The 23,589-nt window shown below is 35.0% G+C and overlaps 1 protein-coding gene across 1 annotated transcript in view; it reads right to left on the bottom strand.

Moving 5' to 3' along the window:
* Positions 1-23,589, bottom strand: part of LOC579837 (vascular endothelial growth factor receptor 1) — a 57,608-nt gene that overhangs the window by 19,256 nt on the left and 14,763 nt on the right. The window contains exons 2-6 of the mRNA XM_779931.5: positions 15,324-15,647; positions 14,351-14,623; positions 5,700-5,845; positions 1,009-1,210; positions 172-498 (exon numbers count right to left, since the gene is read on the bottom strand). Of these exons, the coding sequence (XP_785024.4) occupies positions 172-498; positions 1,009-1,210; positions 5,700-5,845; positions 14,351-14,623; positions 15,324-15,647 (1,272 nt within the window). The remainder of the gene's footprint in view (positions 1-171; positions 499-1,008; positions 1,211-5,699; positions 5,846-14,350; positions 14,624-15,323; positions 15,648-23,589) is intronic.

The raw sequence follows: 23,589 nt of genomic DNA, 5'->3' as shown, positions 1-23,589 counted from the left end.
AATCAATTTATTATACAATGCAATTTGTAATACAACCAAGAAACAAATCAACTATAATGAGTTATGAAGGATATTACTAATTAGAGAAAATAGAAATGCAGAGAAGTGTTGCTATCAACTCCTGGACAAGGAAACATTCATCTCAAATAAAAGGATAATTGAGAAACTCACTATCTGCTGCTACAAAGATGTTGATTTCTGCTGCTGTGGCATTATTAATATGATCCACATAACGGCTGTAGATACATTGGAACTGACCACTATCCTGTGGTCTAGCACTTCGGACGGTCAGCGTACTGGTGAAGTGGGCATTGCTATCACATGTTGGACAGGCCTGAGAGCCCAAACTAACCCTTGACCTGACAGCTTCAGGATAGATCCATTCTAGAGCTACACCTCCAGTGCAGCGGATCTCTAGAGTAGAATTCTCGCGAAGGAATCTCTCTGTGGTGTTGCTTCTGATCCTAGGAGGACCAATTCTCTTCAGATGTGTTACCCCTGCAAAGAAAGACAATAACAAAGATGATCTTGATAAACCAATTTGGATCTTAGATCATTTCAATCCTAGAAGTATTATTCACTCAACCCTGAAGACCTGAATTTAAAACTTGCACCTTGGTTTTAAAACCTGCCATTGGGCCTACTATATACTATCAATGAAACACAGTTAATAGAATATGAAAGATTGCAGTTGTCTGGTATTTCATGCAATATCCCAAAATGAAAATATAATAATGTATCTATCTTTTTGTTTCAAAATTGATCTTAACTTGCATATTATATGAATGAATTACAAATGAATTCCCCCTCAATTAGATGTTACTATGGCTCAATATCAAGTTTGCTCAAAAATGCTTCTTACAAAGTTACAGGCCAGGGTAAAATTTCATGACACATTGAAATAATCAACATTCTCAAATTTATGCTGTAATAAATAGAAGAGTCAACACAGGAAGGCTTCCCAAAATGATTAATGCTTTGTTCACTTTTACAGGATATTAAGCTCACCTATGACATTGATAGATGCCTCAGCAAAGTAGCTATCCCAGAAGTTTGTAGCGATGCAGACATACGTTCCATTGTCATAGCTGTGAGCACGTACCACATTAAGAGTACTCACATACTTCTGCATTGCCAAGCTAGAACCTCTTACTGATTCCGTGCTCCCATCAGTCACTATCTTGTAGTTGCTATCTTGACGCTCTGCAATCTGAAGTGGAATTGGTGTCAAATATTTTGAAGTGTTATGTATAGAATGTATGAAAACTTTACAACTTAAAGGTGAAATTCAAAGAAGATCACAAATATTTCAACTAATGTATCACTAGAAACTGGTAAGCTAACAGATGGCCATCGTACAAGTTTTAGATCAACTACATATCGGGCGATTTATAAAAATACAAATACAACCACCTCCATAGCAGCTGGGATCTACGAGAGATTCGCCAGAAAAATAACGATGTTTTAATAACGTCACTATATGGACCAACACTGCCCAAGCAGACGACATCCCATAGAGAATGAACATAATTGCAAAGCTATTATTTCTCAAATTATAATGAGTTTATTGTATATAAATGTAATGGCATGTCAAACCATTCAAAAGGGGATATGACCTGATTCTGATAACTAAAATCTTTTGCTTATAAATACACATCATAGGGGTTAATTAACAATCAAAGAAACCAGACTTTCAAATTGGAAACCCCCCGGAATGAAATTAAGGACGGCATTTGTCCCCTCTTGAAACGCCGAACATACCCCGGTGTGTGCAGCTGAATATACAATGGCGTCTTATTTTGTTTACAAGCGACAGATTCCTTTATTTTTTATCGCTGCATTTTCATCAAAATAAAGCCATGCGTGGGGTTTAGAGCGAGGCAATAGATTATACACTTAGCCTGACGGTAGTGAAGTAAGAGAAAAAACTTGAGAGAAGATGAAAACACAGGCACTGAAAATGTGTGAGATGTCATGGGACATCGTCTGCTTGTGCAAGTCATGTCTATACTGTGATCTCACACATCTCAGCAGCGTTTGGAGAGCTGTTCAGGTGCTATGCCGGGGCTGTATTTGAGCGTTTTGTAATTTATAATAATCATTACTTTGAATGTTTCCAAGCATTGAATTTTGATAACCTTGTCGAATCAAAGTTTCAACTTTGCAATAATGAAAATAAAGTTAGTTTTCAAAATCAATAAATATCTACTTTAAGTTTCAAAATCTGCTTTGATTTAAAAAGCATAATTCATTCCAGTGGTGCATTCAGTTAATTCAGGAAGTTATAAATGACAAATGTGGGGGTAATACTTCTGAGTCTGGGAGATGTTTATCCATTGCAAGGTGCATTGATTTTTTTTTCAATGGGGAGGACAGTAGGGCACATGCAGCTTCACCCTATGCCTGATACAACACTCCAGCAATGGAAATAAGAATGTATTGACATTTAATGAATATTAATCTCTAACCAAATATTATTGATGTATAAAAGTTGGACTAACCAATTATGTTATTATGGTTTCGAATCCCCTATATTATCTTGTAAAATATACTGAACATATTATATATTATAAAACAGCATCTGAAGAACTAACACTTCAACAAGCTCTGCTTCAAGTTGGTTCTTCTTTTCTCATGCTTTTTCTATTATATTTGTTGTTTCATTGCATACTTTTTGTGATATAATTATTCTTGTATTATGTTTTGCATGAGCGTCAGAACCTGGCGGATACCGGCGCTATACAAATAACCATATTATTAATTTTTTTTAATTTTTAATTTGAATCATTTGAATCATACTGCATATGTAATTTAGTTCAGTACACATATTAGATGTAGAAACAGATGGCAAGTTAAAGCATGAGAGAGGACCTGGGATATTTGAGCAGCAGAGATAAATTTACTATAAGAAGCTTCTTTGAGGGAATCACACTTCCTTTATCTGTCTTCATCTCCACTCCTCATCAGTGATAAGGAAGAGGCCTGGATTCTCATCAACAAAAATAGAATCAATGTAACCTTTCATCTCCTTCATGCCACCTGCGGGCTTTATGTTGACGTTGTATGAATCATACAGCTAAGCTACATGTCTCTAGTTACACAAGGACATTATGGTATCCTCAAATTCAAGTTTCGTAAGAATAGTATACCTTTCAATTGACAAGAAGATGGTATATTTCTAGTCATAAAACAAAAAGAGATTTGTAAGTGCTTTAAAAACTGTAATATATATACCAGTGTAATTTTTTCTGATCGATTAAGAATGATTAGCTTTAATCTTTAATATTGATAGTTGCCCTACCCATTATAGACTTTCAATATGATAGCTTAAGAGACATAATATTTTTCAATATTTTCTAGTGTGAAAACATAGAGATTAAGACTGAAAGTTGAACATTTTAGTTATTCGAGAGCAGGGAAGGGGTGATATGATAAACAAGACTCCTTCTGGTATCATTTACATAGGCCTCTCTCACTTACAAGCTAAATGTGGTAGATAACTTGCTTTATTCTTCATGATCCCTTGTTTAGTGATACCTACATATGGTAGCAAGCTGAAACACTGATGTGTAAGCATCGTAAAACATGTTCTCTATGTTTGGAAAATCTCACCGGAGACTAGGATTATGATTCAGACTATTTTGGTTCCACTTTCACTATTTTTCCTGGTTTCCACTAAACAACTCCGCCCACTGTGCGTCTGGTAGGAACATGACATCATATGATTGAATGTATTATAATGTAGGCCTATGGTTCAAGCTTCATTCTGACTGAATGTCAGATGTTGCTTGTTTATATACTGAATTTAGAAATCAGCCAGCAATTTCAACTCATATGCAAAACATAATACTAGTAATAATATTTTGTTGTGTAACTGTGTTGTTAAATCTAAATATCTGACAATAAGACACTACTAAAGTCATTGAAATTTGTATTTTGCTATTTGTGATGGAGAAGATTTTTTATTTGTACAGAGTGTCAAGGTTTAAAGAGGATAAAACATCTTCTTTTTTGCTTTTGTTCCCAGGTAAAAATGTCAATATTCACATCTATTGCTAGTTATAGCTTTTCACTACCCCTGTAGCAATGGAGGTACTTTTATTTCATGAATATATGTGGTACATACATGGACCTGGGACATTATCATGTCTCTACACTGACAATCATCCATGTGTCATGTATGCAATGGAGGCATGTAAGACACATTGACTGATGATGCACATGGTTTGTAATATCATCAATGAGAGGAAATATCAAAGTTTGAAATCTGATGTTGCAGTTCATATACTTTAAAATGGACATCCTGAATATATTCCTCACCACATCCTTGAGTTATGAGAAGGTGATGTTGGTGCTGGTAATTGATGCTACTGTGGTCTATAAATAATGCATAGAGGAATTACCCTTTCCTCATAAAGTGTAATATTTTGTGTACATGACACATGCTATGCTATGAATGATGCAAAATGAGTGCACATTTGTATAGCACAGCTAAGCTATATGAAGAATATACCAAGAGGAAATTTGTTCACTTTCTAGAAAGCATATTTTGTGGTAAAGATATGCATTGCTTGTTATAGAGGACTGCCAACTAATATGTCTTGCTCTTACACTTTTCTTTTCTGTTTCCTTGATTTTCAAATTATTATAAACCTGACTCTCATTTGTCAAATCTTCTCTTTCTTGGACCAATCTTTTTATTAAACTATTATTCTCTATTTCCCCTCAATCTCATTATTTGGTTGTAGGACAAGTACTCCTGCTGCATGTTAATATCCTACACCAACATAATTCTTGCTTCCAACCATGGACCTAAAAATATATCTAACCCCTAGCCTACCTAAACTACCCTACAGTCAAACACAAACACCTATACCTCTCTCTCTCTCTCTCTCTCTCTCTCTCTCTCTCTCTCTCCCTCTCCCATCTCCCTCTCTCTCTCTCTCTCTCTCTCTCTCTCTCTCTCTCTCTTCTCTCTTCTGATTCCTGGAATCCACATCAGTAGGTATCTCAAGGAGTTGATTGATCATCCTTGAGGTTATTATAAGATGAACAAGGTCATTACCCTTCTATACAATAGAAACACCTCAACTGTTAAATATATCAACTCTTACAATAAAAAGGAACTCATACAAGACAGCAAAGGCAAATGAAGTTAACAGGATCATATAATTTATATTGAGATTAAATTAAAAATTGGGGGTCGACTGCTTGGGTAGAAAAAAAGTGATCTGGAACTTGCTCTAGATAGTGGCATTTGCTCAGAGCTTATTTCACCAAAGGATGGTTAGAGCACAGATTTAGTGTCTATTTTATTGACTTTATAAATGGTTTATGACTTTGGGTGAATGTGGAAAACTTTTTTCTGCAACAACTATTACAATTTCAAGGAGTTTCAAAATGGTCTATCCAAAATATGGAATTAATAACTAATGATTTGATTTTTTTTCAAACATAAAATAGCCTCCCTGAAAATCTGTCAGCACTACATCACTTTCAATAAAAAATGAGATTCATATCTAATAGATGATAACTAAAGAACTGCAAACATAAGCAAAAAAGTAACCATTTACAAAAAGAAGTAAATAAAAAACACCTAAATAATGACAAAAACAGCAGCTTCTGGAGGGTGGGAAACATCTGGTTATACAATTGAGGTTGCAGTCCCAGGAATATATATTGATGTATTGTATCCTTACCATCTCAGCAGGGTAATCCCAAGATAGGTCGTCCAGTAGACTATCAGCAGGTGCCGAGACCTCACAGCTTACACTGAACCCTTCCCAACCCTCAAGAACCTCAGTAGTGCTGATAGATACTCGAGGCTCCAACACTGGTGCTTGCTCTGTAGGAGACAGTGGCAGAAAGAGAGTGGGAGAGAGAGAGAGAGAGAGAGAGAGAGATAAAATGGAAATTAAGAGAGATTAGTAAGGGGAGAGATTGAAAATAGAAACATAGGGAGCGAAATAAACAGGTAGATAGAGAGAGAAAGATAAAAAATAAACAAATGTAGAAATTAAAATGCATGTACAAACAAGACAGGTAGACATAGAAAAAGCATTAAAGGGCAACTGACAAATAACAAAGTATACTTTGAAATAGAAGCCAGAAAGGATGAATGACTCATTCTAGAATATATATAGTATAAACAAAAAGTTATAAAAAAAGTATATTACACTACAATAATACTATTGATAGAAATAAACAATTGGAAATATGCATTACAAGAGCCTATCAATCATTTGGCAATTATTTTTTATTTCTCGTCATCATAATTATTCACTTTATGAAATGAAAGAACAGCAAATGGATAATGCATTCCAGACATGACCGTTGTATAGCCCAGCCCGGGAGGGGCACGTTTTTCAGGAAAAGGAACAGTTCCTTTCTTAAACTTGAGTTGACCATAAAACTTTCAACTGTATCTCCACTAGGAAGTGCATGTCAGGTTAACATGTGTAGTGAATCAGTGCCAATGGCATTCATTCTCTTCCAGCTGATAATAGATGAGATGTGTTAAAGCTCGTCATGTCTCTATGATGCCTCATCCAATTTGAATCATTCTCTGACATTTATGTTGAAACATTTTGGGTAAAATGTTGAGATTGGAGGAAATGCTTCTCAGAAATCCAGGAAGCATCAAGAAGAAATGTGAGAGAAACGAAAGATACAGCAAAAGAGAGAAGACAGAGAGAGGAGAGATAGACAGGGCTGAAGGAGAGAGAAAAGGAGAGACGAGAAAGACAGAGAGAGGGGAGGGAGAGATAGACAGGGCTGAAGGAGAGAGAAGTGAGAGAGAAAGACAGAGAGAGAGGGGAAGAGATAGACAGGGCGAAAGGAGAGAGAGAAAGAGAGAGAGAGAAAGACAGAGAGAGAGGGAGAGATAGACAGGGCTGAAGGAGAGAAAAGGAGAGAGAGAGACAGGACAGAGAGAGGGGAGAAGATAGACAGTGCTGAGAAGGAGAGAAAAGGAGAGAGAGAGAGGAGATAGAGACAGAGAGAGAGAGGGGTGAGTTGACATTGTGTTGGGTACTGAGTCAGAGGAAGTATACAGAGTTCATTACTGGTGAGGAGAAGGGGCTTCATTACAAGTTGTGAAGGGTATCACGACCAAGAGGATATATTCATAGACTTTGGATAAAATGGTCTTAGTTTGAAACCTGCTCTCCCCCCAAATGAACAAAAAATCAAAACTTCAGCTGTATCATAAAAAAGTGATGCCATTTGGAAATTGGAAACTTAAATTGAGTTTTTCTGATAAAGTGAGGCGATGAATGGCAACTTGCGGAAGATGCTAAAGTTACAATAAATGAATTACATAAACAGAATTACACTGGGATGATCAGACCTTTGTCTATCAACTAAATCTGATTGAGAAGAACGGGGCATTACAAAAGAGAATAGATCATCCTACTCTCCCTGACACAATGTCACTTTGTCATGCTGCCCTAAAGTCAATATGAGGGAACAAAAGAGATGCAGGAAAAGAGGCAGGAAACAGGAGAGATTTGATATATTCTTTTATCATTCAGAGTGAATCATTTGACATGAGAGATCCACCTGTGTCATGTCTGGGTTATTCACAGGGAGTCGGGGTGATGAGGGGGTAATGGTAGGGGTACAATATGGGTGTAGAGGCCCCCAAGTAGTACCCTTTGGTTTCTAAAGATATTTGAATATCGAGGGTGCTGTACAAATTTCAATAAGACGAAAACTTAATCAATAATCAGAAAATCCAACTACAGGTCAACACTGTATTCTACTACTCTCTCATATGACAATAACAAATTTCCCAAGCAAAACCTGCGAAGTGAATTACATCTACATGTATGATATGGTGATTAAGAAAATTCACAGGCAAACTTTCTATGCCAAATTTAGAAAATAGATCTCAAAATATGTTTATCTAAGGAAGTTCACAATGAAATGACGTGAACCTGCTATTCTATATTTCCATGAAGCAAAGACTTTAGATAAGATCTTTATTACAATTGAATTATCAATCTATAAATGCTTTTATTGAAAGACAAACTGTATGGAATTTATTTGCCTTCACAGTGAAACCAAACACCATAAACATAATATTTTTTGCTCACATACATTGACAAAGTAGGGGGTGAACGTTTCGCATGTTAACTGTAAACATTTGGATACAATCTCCTACAAAGTTTGACTCATAAACTACCAAGTGTGCCAGCTAAAGAGAAAATTCTTGGAATGATATCAAAGGCCATATCAATAAACCCAAAGAAAGTCATTTCCCGTCATATTGTATCACGAAAAGCTCACAAGAAGCTTGTTTGATTTCATATTTCAGCATATCACGACCTAGCTGACTTTGAGAAAAGTCTTGATTTTTAAAAATTTTTTTGTTGGTACTACTTTCAATCTTGTTGACTACATGACCCTAGGAGCAATGTGAGTTAGCCTTTCCAAATTATTTCCCCCAATGTCAGAAGATAGAAACAGAAGTTATCAAGCCTAAATTAGCCCATAATATACAAGAGATTAGTGCACTAAGACAATTCCATTCACATTTTCTCGCTTGGTTTTTCTAGGTACTGCAACAAATAGGATTAAATAATATGGAGAGGCGACAGGGACTTGGCTTGACAGATAGTACTTGGCAAACCGTACAGAGTTGATTGAATCATTATAACATCCATCTGAAATGCTGCCACCCGTGTTATGCCACACCCTTGTATGTCAATATTCTAGAGACAGAAACAGAGCAAGATCATCTGATAGATGAGTCTAAACATATGACTGATGCCCGGTTGACTTTAACTGAGCTAAGTATTATTTATTCCAGTAGTCTCAACATAGCTGAAACATATAACTGACATTACTACTCAGATGAACACATTTGAGGATAGTGACTTTAATGTACATAATATTAAAAATAAACTGAACTCTTTTTAACAAACTCAGTATAAAGTTATAAACTCCATGTGCATTTATCAAGAAGAGGTGAATATTGAGTAAACCTACATCATAACTAATTAATGCAAACACTTTCCACTAGGTTCCCATTCATTTACTTGTGTATTTTGCTTGACATACTGTGAAGAGAGTTGTAGTTTGCTACCCATGGTGGGGTCTGATTGTGTGTGATGAGTAGAGAGTGAATCACAGGATGTTATCACATCACCAGGGACAGGAGTCTCAAAGCAAGCAACTCTCAAAGAGAAGAGAAGAAAAGAGAAGAGAGAACAAGACAGAGATACAGAGAGGGGTAGCTAGATAAAAAGAAGAAAGCAAGAGAGAGACACATAGAATATAAAGACTGAGGCAGAGACAAAGGGACCAAAGATAGGGGTATCAAAACAAGTGACTCTTAAATAGATAGAGAGAGAGGCAGAGAGAGGAGAGAAACAAAGAAAAGAGAGGGGTACTCAGCTACCTAATACTGTATTATCCGTATGGCTCAAAATGGCTGATGTATAAGTGATGACATTCCCATGGTAAGGAGCCAACCTAAACTTGAGGTAAAAGCGAAATACACTTGCCAAAGCATGTGGTTGGTAGTCATGTCTGTCCATAAATATGAAAATGAATTTGGCAATCAGAAATATCTCCTTTATATGGAAGTATTTCCATTGTTACAGGGGTATTGAGTGTGTATGGCTGCCCTTGAAATATGAGACATGTTTGGCTTCAGAAGATCTCTACAACACATGAAAGTATCTCCATTGATACAGGGGTATGGGACAAGTACACACCGTACTGACAAATTATCTATTACAGATTTAGTTGGAAAAGATATCTCCAGTACATTAAAATATCTCCAATGTTACAGGGATATTGTCTTTGACTGCCTATAATCATAGAATCAATGGTTTGTTCAAGTCCTCTTTAAAAAAAAGTATCTCAATTGATATGAGGGGTATGAGGTTGGTATGATTGCCTGTTGAATGTGAATGTAGATATAAGGGGACACGTGAGATATCTCATGAAAGTACCTCCATTAATATAGGGAAGGTGAGGGTTTTTAGACTGTCTATCGATTATCGCAGAATATCAGCTGTTAGATGATATACATGTACTCTGGATATGAACAGTTCTCCAGTTGCAAAGAGGTACTAGATGGTTACAACTATCCTTACATGTATATGAGGCTTTCAACACTTAGCTTCTCACAGGGGATATGACTCTCTGGGAATTTAGTTCAGTTTGACAAAATGTCTCTCTAGGCATGAAACTATCTTCATTGACACAAGCAAGGGGCTCTTGCACACAGAATGTACATCTTAAATCCAGACCCCCTCCCAAAAAGGTTTATGTGGAGCCCTGCACAATCTATTTCATCTTATATTTTTTTAATGATTTATCATATTTTAGTATCCTGATGCTTTGTATTCACCGTAGAGCATAGAATTCAACTTAATATCATCATACAATAATTTTGATTTATAAATTGTATTCATGATTCAAACTGAAACTGCCTATACATGTATAAACCCATTGAAAAAATGACAAAGCTGTTTCTGACTTAAAAATCATTTACATGCATGCTAGTATACAGATATGTATTGAGCATTACATTGTCGATTATGCTGAGAAAGATAAGTTTTTAATAATCGGTAGGTAAAATCCTGAGTTTGAGAAGCAATATCTATTTAATCAGGAATGATAGGGCAAGTACAGGTAAATGTGGCCCTACTTTACCGAGTATGATTGATGATTTGCACAGTAGTATGAAGGCCCTACAAATAGTTGTATAATTCTTACAACACTGAACATTAAAAATATGTCTATATCTTTTAGAAGAGTACAAAAAAAACAAGGAATTCCTCAAACCAACCGTCCAAACCGCAAAACTCATGTACACAAGCAAAAGATTTTAGGTCAACACTCAACAAGGCTCCAGAAAATCTGGAACACAAGTAATCTAAGAATGGGTTATCCAACAAGAGTATCACACAACAACAGTAATCTTAATGTAACTTAATCTTTATTTTTGTCATAAAAACTAACAAATTAATTAGGGTAACCACAATTATTGCTCGAAAAGTCTTCTCATATTCTCATTTCTGAATCCTGTCTTAGAAGTCTGTCTATACTGCTGGAGACTAACTTATGTCAGCTGTTAGAGACAAGGGGCATATTCAATGGTATATGGTACAAATAGGATTATTTTCTTACATGCACAAGTGTGTTTAATAGGAAAATCTAATAATTTAATAACCATGTTTGCCAACTCATTGTGCAACACTAAAACCTATCACTATTATTATTGACTATCTGATCTACATTCTACATATAAAAATAAGTTAGCATGTTCTTGAAAAACAGAATGTTTCAAATACCCATAAGACCAAAGCTCACTAATTCATATTGACAGGTTGTCTACCACATTAATATCCCTTGTAATGAACAACATATCCTTTTTAAATAGCTTGATCACGTTACAGTATCATCAACATCTACTGATTGAACACCAAGTTATTTCTAAATATTTCATACCTTACATGGACAAGGACAAAGCTGATTAAAGTTTGCCTCTGACAACATATTAAAAACTTCATTGGACAGTGTATACAGGTATGGATCAGATAGTTGATAATAAACACAGGAAACTTATGTTATTTTTATGCAAAAAAATTATTTTTTGTAAAAATAAGAGTTGCAGAAAAGTTGTTTGCAAAGTGAAATAGATATGCAATGTTGCTTAGCTCTACACAGTGTTCAAATGCTGTAGGAGTAAATTTAGTATATATGTACATGTAGTACAATATTAAACAGCTTGTCCGAGCTAGATACATGGATATTTAATACAACTAATTGGTAAAATCCTGTCTGTGTACAAGTAGCATATGAACCTTATGCAGCTTGGAAACGTTGTCAATGAAATACCTCACTTCCTTTCAGACTTAAACACTCTACAGGGCTTAGAATAGCTTATATTTACAGAGATCAAACAGTGATTTTCATTCTTGCCAATGACCACTTCTTATCATATAAATGAAGAATAAGTTACAGATTATACATGTATATAAAACACTACAGAGTGTTCAATAGCTATGTTCATGTACATAATCTAAAAAAAGGGAAACACTCTCGCCGGTCTCGCCTGCATTACGCAATTCAATGTGATGAAAATTGAGGTTGGGATATTATTAATAGGCAGGGTCGCTCATTAGCAGCCCCCCCCCCCCCCCCCCCCAATTAAATCCTCTTAATATAATCAGCATTTTGAAGTGAAAATTGTCCTTTTTTTTGTTTTTTCTTTTCTGTTCTGAAATTGTTTGCTTACTGTTTTGCATGTTTCATATTATTGTACTCTCTTTCTCGTATTATTGTAATGCTGGTGGGAAGCATATTTCCACATTGTGGACGAATAAATCAAATCAAATCAAAGAGTCATCGGAAGAATTATTTACTATAATTTGTAGCAAGACTAATAACTTTAATGGAATATGAAAAATAACAAAAAATGATTTTGTTTATTTTTTATTTTTTATAATCCTCACATACTGACCTAAAATGACCTTTGACCTTGACTTTTTGACCTGGAATTCGCGTCATAAGATTTGTGATACTTGATAACCCGTGTGTACAAGTTTCATGGACTTTGAACAAACACTTTTTAAATTATGCTAAAATTCAAAATCTTGATGTTGATGCCACAAAAGAGTCTAAGTTGGTTGACCTGAAATGACCTTTGACCTTAATTTAGTGACCTGAAATTCTGCTCACATGATTGGGAATACTTGATAACCCTTTAGTCCAAGTTTCATTGAATGAGAACCTATACTTTCAAAATTATACTAAAATTTCAAAAACATAACCTTAGGTTAAGTTTTTGATGTTAACGCCGTCGCCGCCGTCGCCGTCACTGGAAAAGCGGCGCCTATGTCTCGCTTTTTGCTACGCAGCGAGACCAAAACTGTATAATTCTCACCAACTACTTATTAGAAATTGCATCCAAGGCATAAAGTGTTTGTTTTTCAAATAATACTTTTGAATTCATGTTTAATTGTGTGAATACAGGCATCAGGCTTAAAGTTTACATTCTATTTCATTTAATAAGTTATACCCAGTTCTTGAAACTCAGTTGTTATTTTTTTTAATACAAAAAACAATTTTGTTGCATCCTAATGTTAAAACAATTGTATATTTTGATACAGTATGATATTTATATTCTTAAATCAGCTTTGATCTTTGGAAATTAACTTGAAACTATGAAGTGTGTGCAGTAGAAATTGTGATCAGAATAAATAACATTAAATTTCCAAATCAAATTGTGTTGTCATGGAATGACAGATGTTGTGAGTGATTAAATGAAAAAAAGAGATGTAATAAAAATACAATTGTCTCATTGTCTTACTTATTGCAGTAAAATGAAACAAGTCGAACTGCTAACATTTTTTATGATATGGCAAATTCTTATGAGTGGATAGAATTAACCCAGGAGCTTTATAAGCAAAGCCTTAATAACTGGTCAGAGCAAAACAGAGATCTCCGCAAAGGGGCTTAACCAATATCTCCACCCATCTATAGAGACATTCAATAAAGCTTCGTCTAAGGATATGGAGTTTGACACAATCTTGACATGACTCATAGACCTCCATATCTCTCAAGTGTGAATGAAAGCAGGGTCTGAAGGATGCAGAGAATCTTTGAGGAAAAGAGCGTCTTTGACAAGATAAGCATAACGGAGATAAGATGCTAGTTCATGGCCATGCTCTTCACAAATGTCATTTTTCATTAGGAATGAAAGGGAAACAATTTCTCAAACTGATTCCTAGCTATTCTGCAAACATCTAAATAATGATTTGCTCTGAAGTTGATCAGAGAAAAATATCACAAAATTACAAAACAGGACAGAGAGCAAGTTTATGGTAGAAGATTGAACTTTACCAGACTCTATGAAACAGGATGAAGCCCCGTATTATATTCAGGTACTAACCATGATTCATAAGGAGTAGTCTTATATCACAAAGATCTTATTTCACCCTGCATGGAAGCATAGCAAATTGATTTGAACCATATTTACAAAGAATGGACAGAGACTGGGAGGAATAGTTTCATTTGTCTCCAGCGGAAGAAAGAGGAAAACAGTTGCATATGTTACAGGTAATGTTTAAGACTGAATCACTTGGATTGAGTTGTTCCTGGTTAACTTCTCTTAAGATATCTGTCTCATCAAATCTACCAAATCTTCACCTTATATCAATTTAATCAACAATGCAACTTTCTTCTCCTAATATTTTTACATGAAAAAATACCCTAGGAATTAATCAAAATTTATTTATTCCCCAGAAACAGAAAATTAATTTTGATTTGCAATTCAGTATCCTGAAAATAAATATCACAAAAATGTATAACAAAAATTACAATTCCTTACCTTGAAAGTTAAGATTGAAACATGATCTGTCAATGTGTTCTCCATTTTGGGCCTTACAGCAAACATGACCATCTAATTCATGATGATTAGCTGAGATATGAAAGCCCTTCTTAGGGTCGTATCTATGGTAACGATGATCCGTGATATCCCTTCCGGTGCCACGTTGCACCAAAGTCACATTGAGGTTGGGGCTAGTTGTCCGACAGGGCAGGACAAATGGCTGCCCACGGTAAATATTGTTTTGTGTCCATTCTGGTGGCACAAATAAGTGCTCTGTTCATTGATACAGGTGCAGGATCGAGTGGTGAAAAGGTCAAAAAAGCATGGTTAACAATAATCATCAAAATTATACATATATATATATATATATATATATTATATATATATATATACAGATATGATAGGCAAGTAAATAATTAAAATGGAATTCATATCCATAAACAAGAGCAAGAGCAAAAGGACTGTTGTTCATGCAAAAAGGAGAAATGGGTGCATCATACCGACCATGTGGTAATGATAACTTAATTAATCTCATTCACATCTATCATTTCAATGTTACTCTGCAAATCATTATTCTCCCATGCTTTTTTACTTGACAACAATATAAATGTTCTCTTCTTATTCGTGTACATATACCATGGTAAGATAAGGCATTTATGATGGACCTCACATCCACTTTAGATTTACATAGAGTCTGTCATATATTTTCCTACATTTCCAATTAAAGATATCAATGCATCACATACTCTTTTAGTGCTATCTCTCTGATTAAATTATCAATAAATGAAAAGAAAAGCTATGTTTATAAACCTAATCACACAATTCACAAAATGATAATGTTATTATAGATTAGATTTTGTGTGATACATAGTACACAAGAAGTTAGAATATCTGGCATTCTAATATTTCACAAGTATTTTTTTGTGGGGGGGGGGGTATGGATATACAATGATAAATCTTGATTTCAACTTACCTGGTGAGCTAATATAAACATAAACTTTTGCAGATGTCTCATTATTAATTTTCGTATCATATTTCTTGTATAAGCACTGATATTTTCCAGTGTCACCAACATCTGCACTTGCTATGGTAAGTACACTTCTGTGTCTTTTGGGACTACACGCTGAGCAATGCTCCTGCTCAATTGATATTCTAGTCCTTTCTATCTCATATGGATAAATCCAGTCCAGTCTAAAACCTCCATGACAGCTGAGTTGGAGTGTATTATTTTGAGATATGAGGAGTGTTGAGCTTTCCGTTTCAAGCCGGGGTGGGCCAACTTTGTTGAGGGGTAGTCCTGAGAGATAGAAAAAATAAGATAAAACCCAATTACCGATTATATCACACCAATTATAATACTACTCTGGATTTACATAGCACGTGATATATCTATGATGTATGAAAAAGAAAGAAATGTTCTATAAATCATGACTATACGTTTATCGTTGCTACTGTGAATGTGATACTAAAACCCCAAGAAACAAAGGTTTCTAAAATCCATGAGGTGGTTTGATTTACCTTTATATATTTTATATCGACTTGATTTGAAAGCTCAAATAGTAACTTATAGAAAATGAAACACAAACTAAATTCATCAACTTCAGATAGTCATAAACATTGATGTTATCAACATTTGACAGTGGCACACATCTTCTATACAAATTGCTTCCTTTTCACACATCCACATACTCATTTGAATAAAAAAACACTTTGCTGACTGCAAATTGTATTCCTGTTTTATTCACAGCAATATGTAAATGCAGGGAAGTGCAGTTGAGCACTGCACCATTCTAAGCATTCATGCAGGGAGTTCTTGGTAACTTCCTGTTCTCAGCTTGAATCATCTGTTTGTAATATAAACATATCTTCCAAAGATGGAGAAGTACTGGCTTAGCATTCTAATACACCAGAGGCTCTAAACAAGCAAGATAAGATGAGACTGGATGGAAAGAAATACCAGACATGGACTTACTGAATATAGGATGTACACCAGGAAGTGATATTACATAACAGGGGGGTAAATGCTTTACCCTATAAATCTACATCATACATCTTCTTGGGGGCATACGTCATAGAGTGTTTACCCCCCCCCCCCCCCCTTTCAGACTACCTATAGTATAGCTATACAAAAACATACAGCCAGACAATAAGTGATATATTTTAGTTCATCTAAACATTTGAAGAACTACAGGGACAGGGCTTACTTCAGTGGAGAGGGGAGGGGGGGGGGGGGTTGCATTATCAACTCATCAACTATAAACAACATAATCAATATATATTCAATATTTTTCAAGGGATTCATATTTCATAGTTTGATAATATCCTGACTTCTTCAAAAGAATCTCCACTGTAAAGTATTTTGTAGCCCTACATTTAATTAGTGCATACCCTACAGATACCATGACCGTAGACAAGAACATATCAATTCCCAAATGGGTAATGGTCATTCTGATGGTCAAGGTAGCAATCACCTTTACATGGCCATGACTGTGGTCATTTGAGTCAGGCAAAGTGACATGAAGCCATCTGATTTATTGAAAGAGGAAGTCATTTAGTTCTGACCTAAAGGATATAACCTGACTGAAAAACAATCTTGTTTTTCACCATTCATCAACAACTTGCACTGGAGACTATAAATCATGTAACAAAACTTTAATTTGATAAAATTATGTTTTCTGTTTTCAACGAAAGCAGAGTAAGCTATCAACTTCTTCACCTTGTATTAAATCTGTTTCCTTTTTTTCAAATTCAATTGGCACCCCCCCCCCCCCCTCACCTGATTGTGTATGTATTTAACATACAATGTAAAGGCCTAAAGTTAACTTTTAACTTTCTTTAGCCTAAGTGAAAAAAAAGTTTTATATGTATTTGGTAGAGTAACTTCTATACATTGATTAGTTAGAACTTGTATTGTAACATTTGTTTCATGAAAGACATATCTTGACCCGTCACTGAACCCTGTAAACACGTTCAACTACACATGTATACCTAGTTCTGGATCTGAAACATTAGGATATGGCTGCCTTATGCTACACAAATCAACCTGCCTCAGCTTGCCTCAGTCTCAGATTCAGAATGTTAACTTCTCCAACTGTTTCATCTCACTTTACACCTTCCTCCTAATGTTTCAAGTTAAAACAATGAGGTACTACACCTTATTGGTTAAATGTAACCAAAAAGATATCTGCAACACTGCATTATACATCACAGGTTATAAATGTCTCCTTGGTTCATCAATGAAAAGCCCAGCAGGTGTATGCATCCCAGTATGTAAGGTGTGAAAATAAAAATATCTGATATGAAAATGAAAATTATATATCTTTTCTCTCCTACATAAGAATTCACTCAGAATCATTTCCAAAATGTAATAAACTTCTATATCAAGATAAAGAGTGTTTTTTTTATTTATTCAGGTGTGTATGTTTGTCCATGGATTTTCCCACTCTGGTACCCTTTCTCTATCTTCATCTTCCAGTTTCTCTGAAAAGAACAAGTGGCTCCAAACCACAGATTATCCTCCACCACAGGGAGAAACAGAATACCTAAAATATTGTAGAATGGTAATAGATAACTTGCTTCCTGGACGGATCATAATTGGGTCCAGCATGGGTTCTATTTCAGCCCTCTATCAGGAGCATGCAGAGTAATTTGAGAGAGGATGTGTACCATCAATGGACCTACGTGTGCAGGGTTCAAACAGTGTAACTATCATGTTCTAGCTCCATGGTTCCATTCATAAAGATACATACAAACAAACAATGACAATAATCTTGTTAGGCAAAATGTATACTATGACAGGTGCAGTCTAACTGAAGCTTGTGCTCCTCTATATGGCTATAGTAGACAGTCAAATGACGCTTCAACTTTCAAATTCCGCTTCAACTTTCCAAGGCCTCTAGCATTACTACGTACTTTGACATTTGCATATCTTGATTATACTTGAACATACATTTTAAAATAAAGCCCTTCATGCTTCATTTTGTTATTTGGAAAAAATACAACTACAAAAGTTTTTGCTATGAATACACATAATACTCTACAGAGGTATAAAACTTACTAAATAACTAAAATATTAATTTTACAAAGGGCAGTAGCAAAGTGGTTGGCATAGTATTTTTAATGTTAAATATCAGTGATTCTTAACTAAAAATATGACACAAAGTTTTGGAAAGAGTGCCCCTTAAGTGGGGTTAATTGTTGTTATTTCTTTTTCATAAAATGGTTGTCACAATATGATTAATTCATGATATATAAAGTTTATTTGTTCTCATAACTTTATTTTTCAATCTCTATATGACTCTTTACATTGTCCAATAAAGTTATGTTAAGAAATAAAGTCAGTCTATCAAAAATACATCATATTGTCACAACCGTTTCATAAAAAGAGGTAAAAAAAAACATTTACTTTATGGGCAACAGGATATCTACATGTACTGTGTTAAATATACATCCTGAGATTATCATCATCAATCATTTAGGATAGAAGTTTCAGAAGGAATAATCCCATTTTAAAATCACATCATGAAAGAGGGAATAGTGAGAGAAAGAGAGAGAGAGAGAGAAAGAGCGAGAGAGAGAGAAAGAGAGAGAGAGATGGAAAAAGAGGGAGAGAGAAAGGGGAGAGAGAAAGGGGAGAGAGGGAGGAATAGGGAGTGAAGGGGAGGGGGAAACAAAGCAGGCTACTATGGGAAGCGGGAGAGATGGCAGATACAAATACACAAGGTATAATAAGTGAAAATTGTGAATACAAGGAAAAACAGAGGGGAAGTTATTAAGTTAGTAAAGCAAAAGAGGAATATTCTTTTATTAAAGTAAGAGAGGCACTCAAAGAGTTGGGGCCATAGAGAATAAACTAGAAAGAAAATTAGAATGTTTTGACAGTCATGATAGAATCTTGTATTGGGAAGTGGTTGGAAAAAGACTACAAAATATGGCAAAGTGTTCTTTGCCAAAAATTAAGTTTGACAGACTGCTTCCAGGCAATACTTTCACCACACAGGGTATTGGAAGGTAAGGGAAGGTTTCCCATCTATAAACCACAGCCAACTGCAAGAGAAACGCTTTCAGAGTAATTTGCTTCTAAATAGGTGGTGGGTGGGTGACAATTTACCCCCTGATGTATGAAAATTGGCTTGAAATGGGAGAAGAAATAAGAACGTATTACAGGGGACCAGTCCCAACCCATTACGTGATGATGAGTGACACGGCTTAGAAACAACCTGTTTCAAATTTAGTTCCACAACAAAAAATGTAGTGAGCTGCATGGTCTATGCTGAAAACACAGCAGGCCTGTAAAAGTTATGGACAACAGTATATGTGAATAAGAAATGACAAAAACAACATTAATCATACAAAATACTGAGTGAAGTATCGCCATTATTACATGTAAGGTTTAAAAGAAAACATCAATTCCTACTCAGTAAGAATGCAAATAAAGTACATGTCATAATTTGCCTTAGTTTAAGGGACATTACTATTGTCAAATATGAGAATAATAATCATTCCAGAAGTAAGCAATGAGTATATTAAATCTACCATTATCATAATATTCTTACAAAATTGTAAACAAATGACTAGAAAAATTTGTCTGCTTTGTCATTTTAAACGACATAAGGAAGTTAGCCATTAGAATAAATTGAGACAAGAGAAAGAAAGGAACAAAATAGAGGAAAATAAACAGATCCATTTTTCTAAAGGTAATAGGAAATTCATATTGACACAAAGAGGTCAATAAAGAGAGAAGTTTGAGAGAAAGAAGTGGAGAGAGAGAGGAAGACAGTAGAAGGGCATACAGAGGGGTAGGGCAGGAGAGACAGACAGACGGCCAGACATAGTCAGAGAGAGAGAGAGAGAGAGAGAGATAAAGATGATAACTCTCAGTCAAGGATATCCTAATGACTGGCATACAGGAAACGCAAGGTTTAATGATCAACACTCATCTTCCATTCTCTCTCTCTCTCTCTCTCTCTCTCTCTCCATTCACTCAGTATGTTAGTCCCTATTATGTTGATGTCAGTCTACTATGCTTGTTCATGTGTAGTAACAAAAAAAAAATAAAAAAATTGCACATTGAATATAAAGTTATTTGAATTGAATTAATCCCATAGATTGACTCTATCAATTTACCTTTTCTTTAAAAGATTATTAATTGAATTCAATCATTGATGCTTCCTAGCCCTATACATAGGATCTTCTTTCAATGTGTGCATCGGAACTGAAATAATCTACAGAGAGAGAGAGCAGGCATTGCCCTTATCTTATCTATTGTACTATATTTAGCATTAGTTACCACCATCAAATCCTTCAAAAGATTCCTTGGTATTTTTAGAAAAGTAGGCCTACATCTGATCATGAAGAAAAGATAGGAATTTCTTCAAAAGCAAAAGATTCTTCTTATTAGAGCGTTAAATTTGGTGAAATCCACCTAGTTCCTTTCGTGTCAAAGGTCAATCACCATCCTGTTAGTAGTGACACTGCTGGGTCAAAGGTCAAAGATGAAAGGCAGCTACAACACTGTACTTTTGATATGGACTAGTGCTACAAAGTTACAAACTATAGAGCAAATTCGATGTGGTTTGATATTGGTGTATAAAAACAATCTAGTATTTTTCCCCTAAAGAGTACAAAGAAATGGAGCCACATTATTTTTTCCCGCTATTTAAAAATACTGGAGCCCTGCATCTAGTTTCTAGTAGTCTCCAGTTCAGAACAGAATAGTAACTCAAAGCTTTTTTATATTCTTAACTAAAATCTTTTGTAAGGAAAGGCTAATCCTGATGATAAAGCATATAAAAATCACTCATATCTTTAAGTTCTAACTCTCCTTTCAGTATCATAATATGACTTCCAGAGACATGTACATGCTAAAGCCTCCATACATCCCCCAATATCAAAGAGAAGGATATAAAATACATAACATTACAAGTAGCCTCACGCATGGAAATTACGAGCTGGTAGCAATCTCCATAGACCTTGGCCAAAACCCAATCACCACAGCCAAAAAGGAAGTACCATATTTCCCCCAGCCTGGCAAAAAGTCCAACTTTCCTAATATTTCAGACCTTCAAAAAGTGAGTTTGCGGGGGAGTGCACGTCTGCAACTGAATTAACATGTGTGTACTTGACTTTACAGAGTTGATGAAGAGATTTGAATGTGGTAGTGAGGTGTTTTCGAAATTAGGAGTTTGACCTCTTTGATGCAAAGTATAGAGATTTTTACAAAGTGATAATGTGATCAGTAAATATACTAGGATACCTATTTTGCTGAAAACATCCACTTGAATGATAGAAAGATAATCCTATTTTATTACAAGGGATATGATAGAAAAAATATATACACAAAATTAATTTTCTGTGACTATTTTAGTCAGCTTTTCTAAGAACATATAACTTAAGTATTTGAAGAATTGTTTTTAAATGAAACCCTCTTTGCCATTGCCTTTTTTTTTTTTTACTTCTATTTTCTTGTTTTTTTTTTTTTTTTCTTATTCTTATTCTTTGGTTCCAAAAGCCTTTTTCTTCTTCTTCTTCTTGTACTTCATTTTCTTCATTCTGTACATACAGTACTATGAGATGTATGTAAAGTCAGATATGTGCATTTATCACCAGGGCCTTATATTGATTTAGAAACACAATATTTTCATGAGGACAGTACTACATGAGGTGACTTTTCATAGTTCTTACAGTTTTCAAACAATATTTTTTTTTTTTAATCAAGTTTATTTACATGAATATATTCGTTCTAAAAGTGATATGATTTTTTTTTTTCCTAAATTGTGCTAAACACCAGGTTGGCATGCTACTGTGTTGCAGCATCCTGTGGAAGTGGGATTGATAGTTTGTTGAATTATTCTGGTGTGGAAGGAAGTTAGTCATTAAAATCATATCAACTTACCACAGTCAGCATGAGGGAATGAATGAGTAGGGTTCAGAAAGATAACACCATGTGATCTGCTTTTGACATATCATTCAACATGAACACATTAACAGTAATGATATTGTTGAATACTGATACATGTAGTTGTTGCAGTCAATGATGGATTGATGAATTATTATATGTCTGAGATGACAAGCTTGTTATACCACAGTCAAACCATAGCAGACCAATACTAGAATGATAACAGGCTATACAAAAATTACATTTCCCCCAAGGACTTTGGAATCAGTATGAGTGACGTGTGACTGAGGTACTAAGATGTACAGTAGAATATCGGAAAACATTGCTGTAACATTGCTGTGGATCATGAATGGACATTATTTTATTAACTATACAAGTAATCTGTAAATGGCTGCAATATACGAAATCACTGAAAATCATAGCAAGCATGCTAAGTCTAATGTCATCTGAAAACCTTAGATTAGGACGTAAAAAAAGAAAATTTGGTCCTTTACTAGTCAGTGTAAAAAATCTGCATTTTGAATTAAATTTAATATCCATTTTGTACATCGCTGCTGCAATCATAATGGTGAACCTTGATTTTAAAAATAATATCATTATTTTTTTACTTTAAGTTGAAATTTCAATAGTGCATTCACCTCTGTTTCTGTGCATGATCAAGGATATTATAGAAAACTGCTGATTTTACACTCCAAAATAAATAAGGGTCTGTACACTACCTTTTGCAATACATCCACACTCCGCCTATAGCTAACCTTGTGAGTAAAACCAGAACTGGGTTGGTGACAGAGAAATAACGCGAGCTTCTGAACAATCAACCTGACTTTTAAATTTAAGTAGCTGTTAATTGAGAAATTCATGCAGGTTAGTGACAAATGAGCAAGCTGCATATGCTATTTGCGCCATTTTTGATGGGGTCATTATCACCATGACGATTGTGGGTTACCTATCATTCACACTCGCCTGCTGTCACGTTTTTACTGTAATGAATTGATTGATAAGAAGCAAATGCGCTGTGCTCACTTCATTTCAAGTAAAATTATTAAATTGGTCTGTTACGTGTTGATAAGAGAACTCTTTGCTGATTCAATTTTGTTATTGATACAGTACTTTGCATCAGAGTGATGAACTTTACATTCTTCCATCTCAATATCAATATGAGGTACAGATTATTCAATATCTTCAATATTTTTTTGTGCAAGAATATTTAATGTTACTACTGTCCTGCAATTTCATGAAAATTGCAGGACAGGAGTCAGAAACACCTGGTATGAAATAGCGGTGAGCAGAACAAAACAAGGGAAAGTTACATTAAAACTTTGAAACTACATTGGAGGTGAGA

The sequence above is a fragment of the Strongylocentrotus purpuratus genome, unplaced genomic scaffold (genome assembly GCF_000002235.5).
Source record: "Strongylocentrotus purpuratus isolate Spur 01 unplaced genomic scaffold, Spur_5.0 spur5_scaffold_11, whole genome shotgun sequence".
NCBI lineage: Eukaryota > Metazoa > Echinodermata > Echinoidea > Camarodonta > Strongylocentrotidae > Strongylocentrotus > Strongylocentrotus purpuratus.
This window is presented reverse-complemented; position numbering and strand designations above follow the sequence as displayed.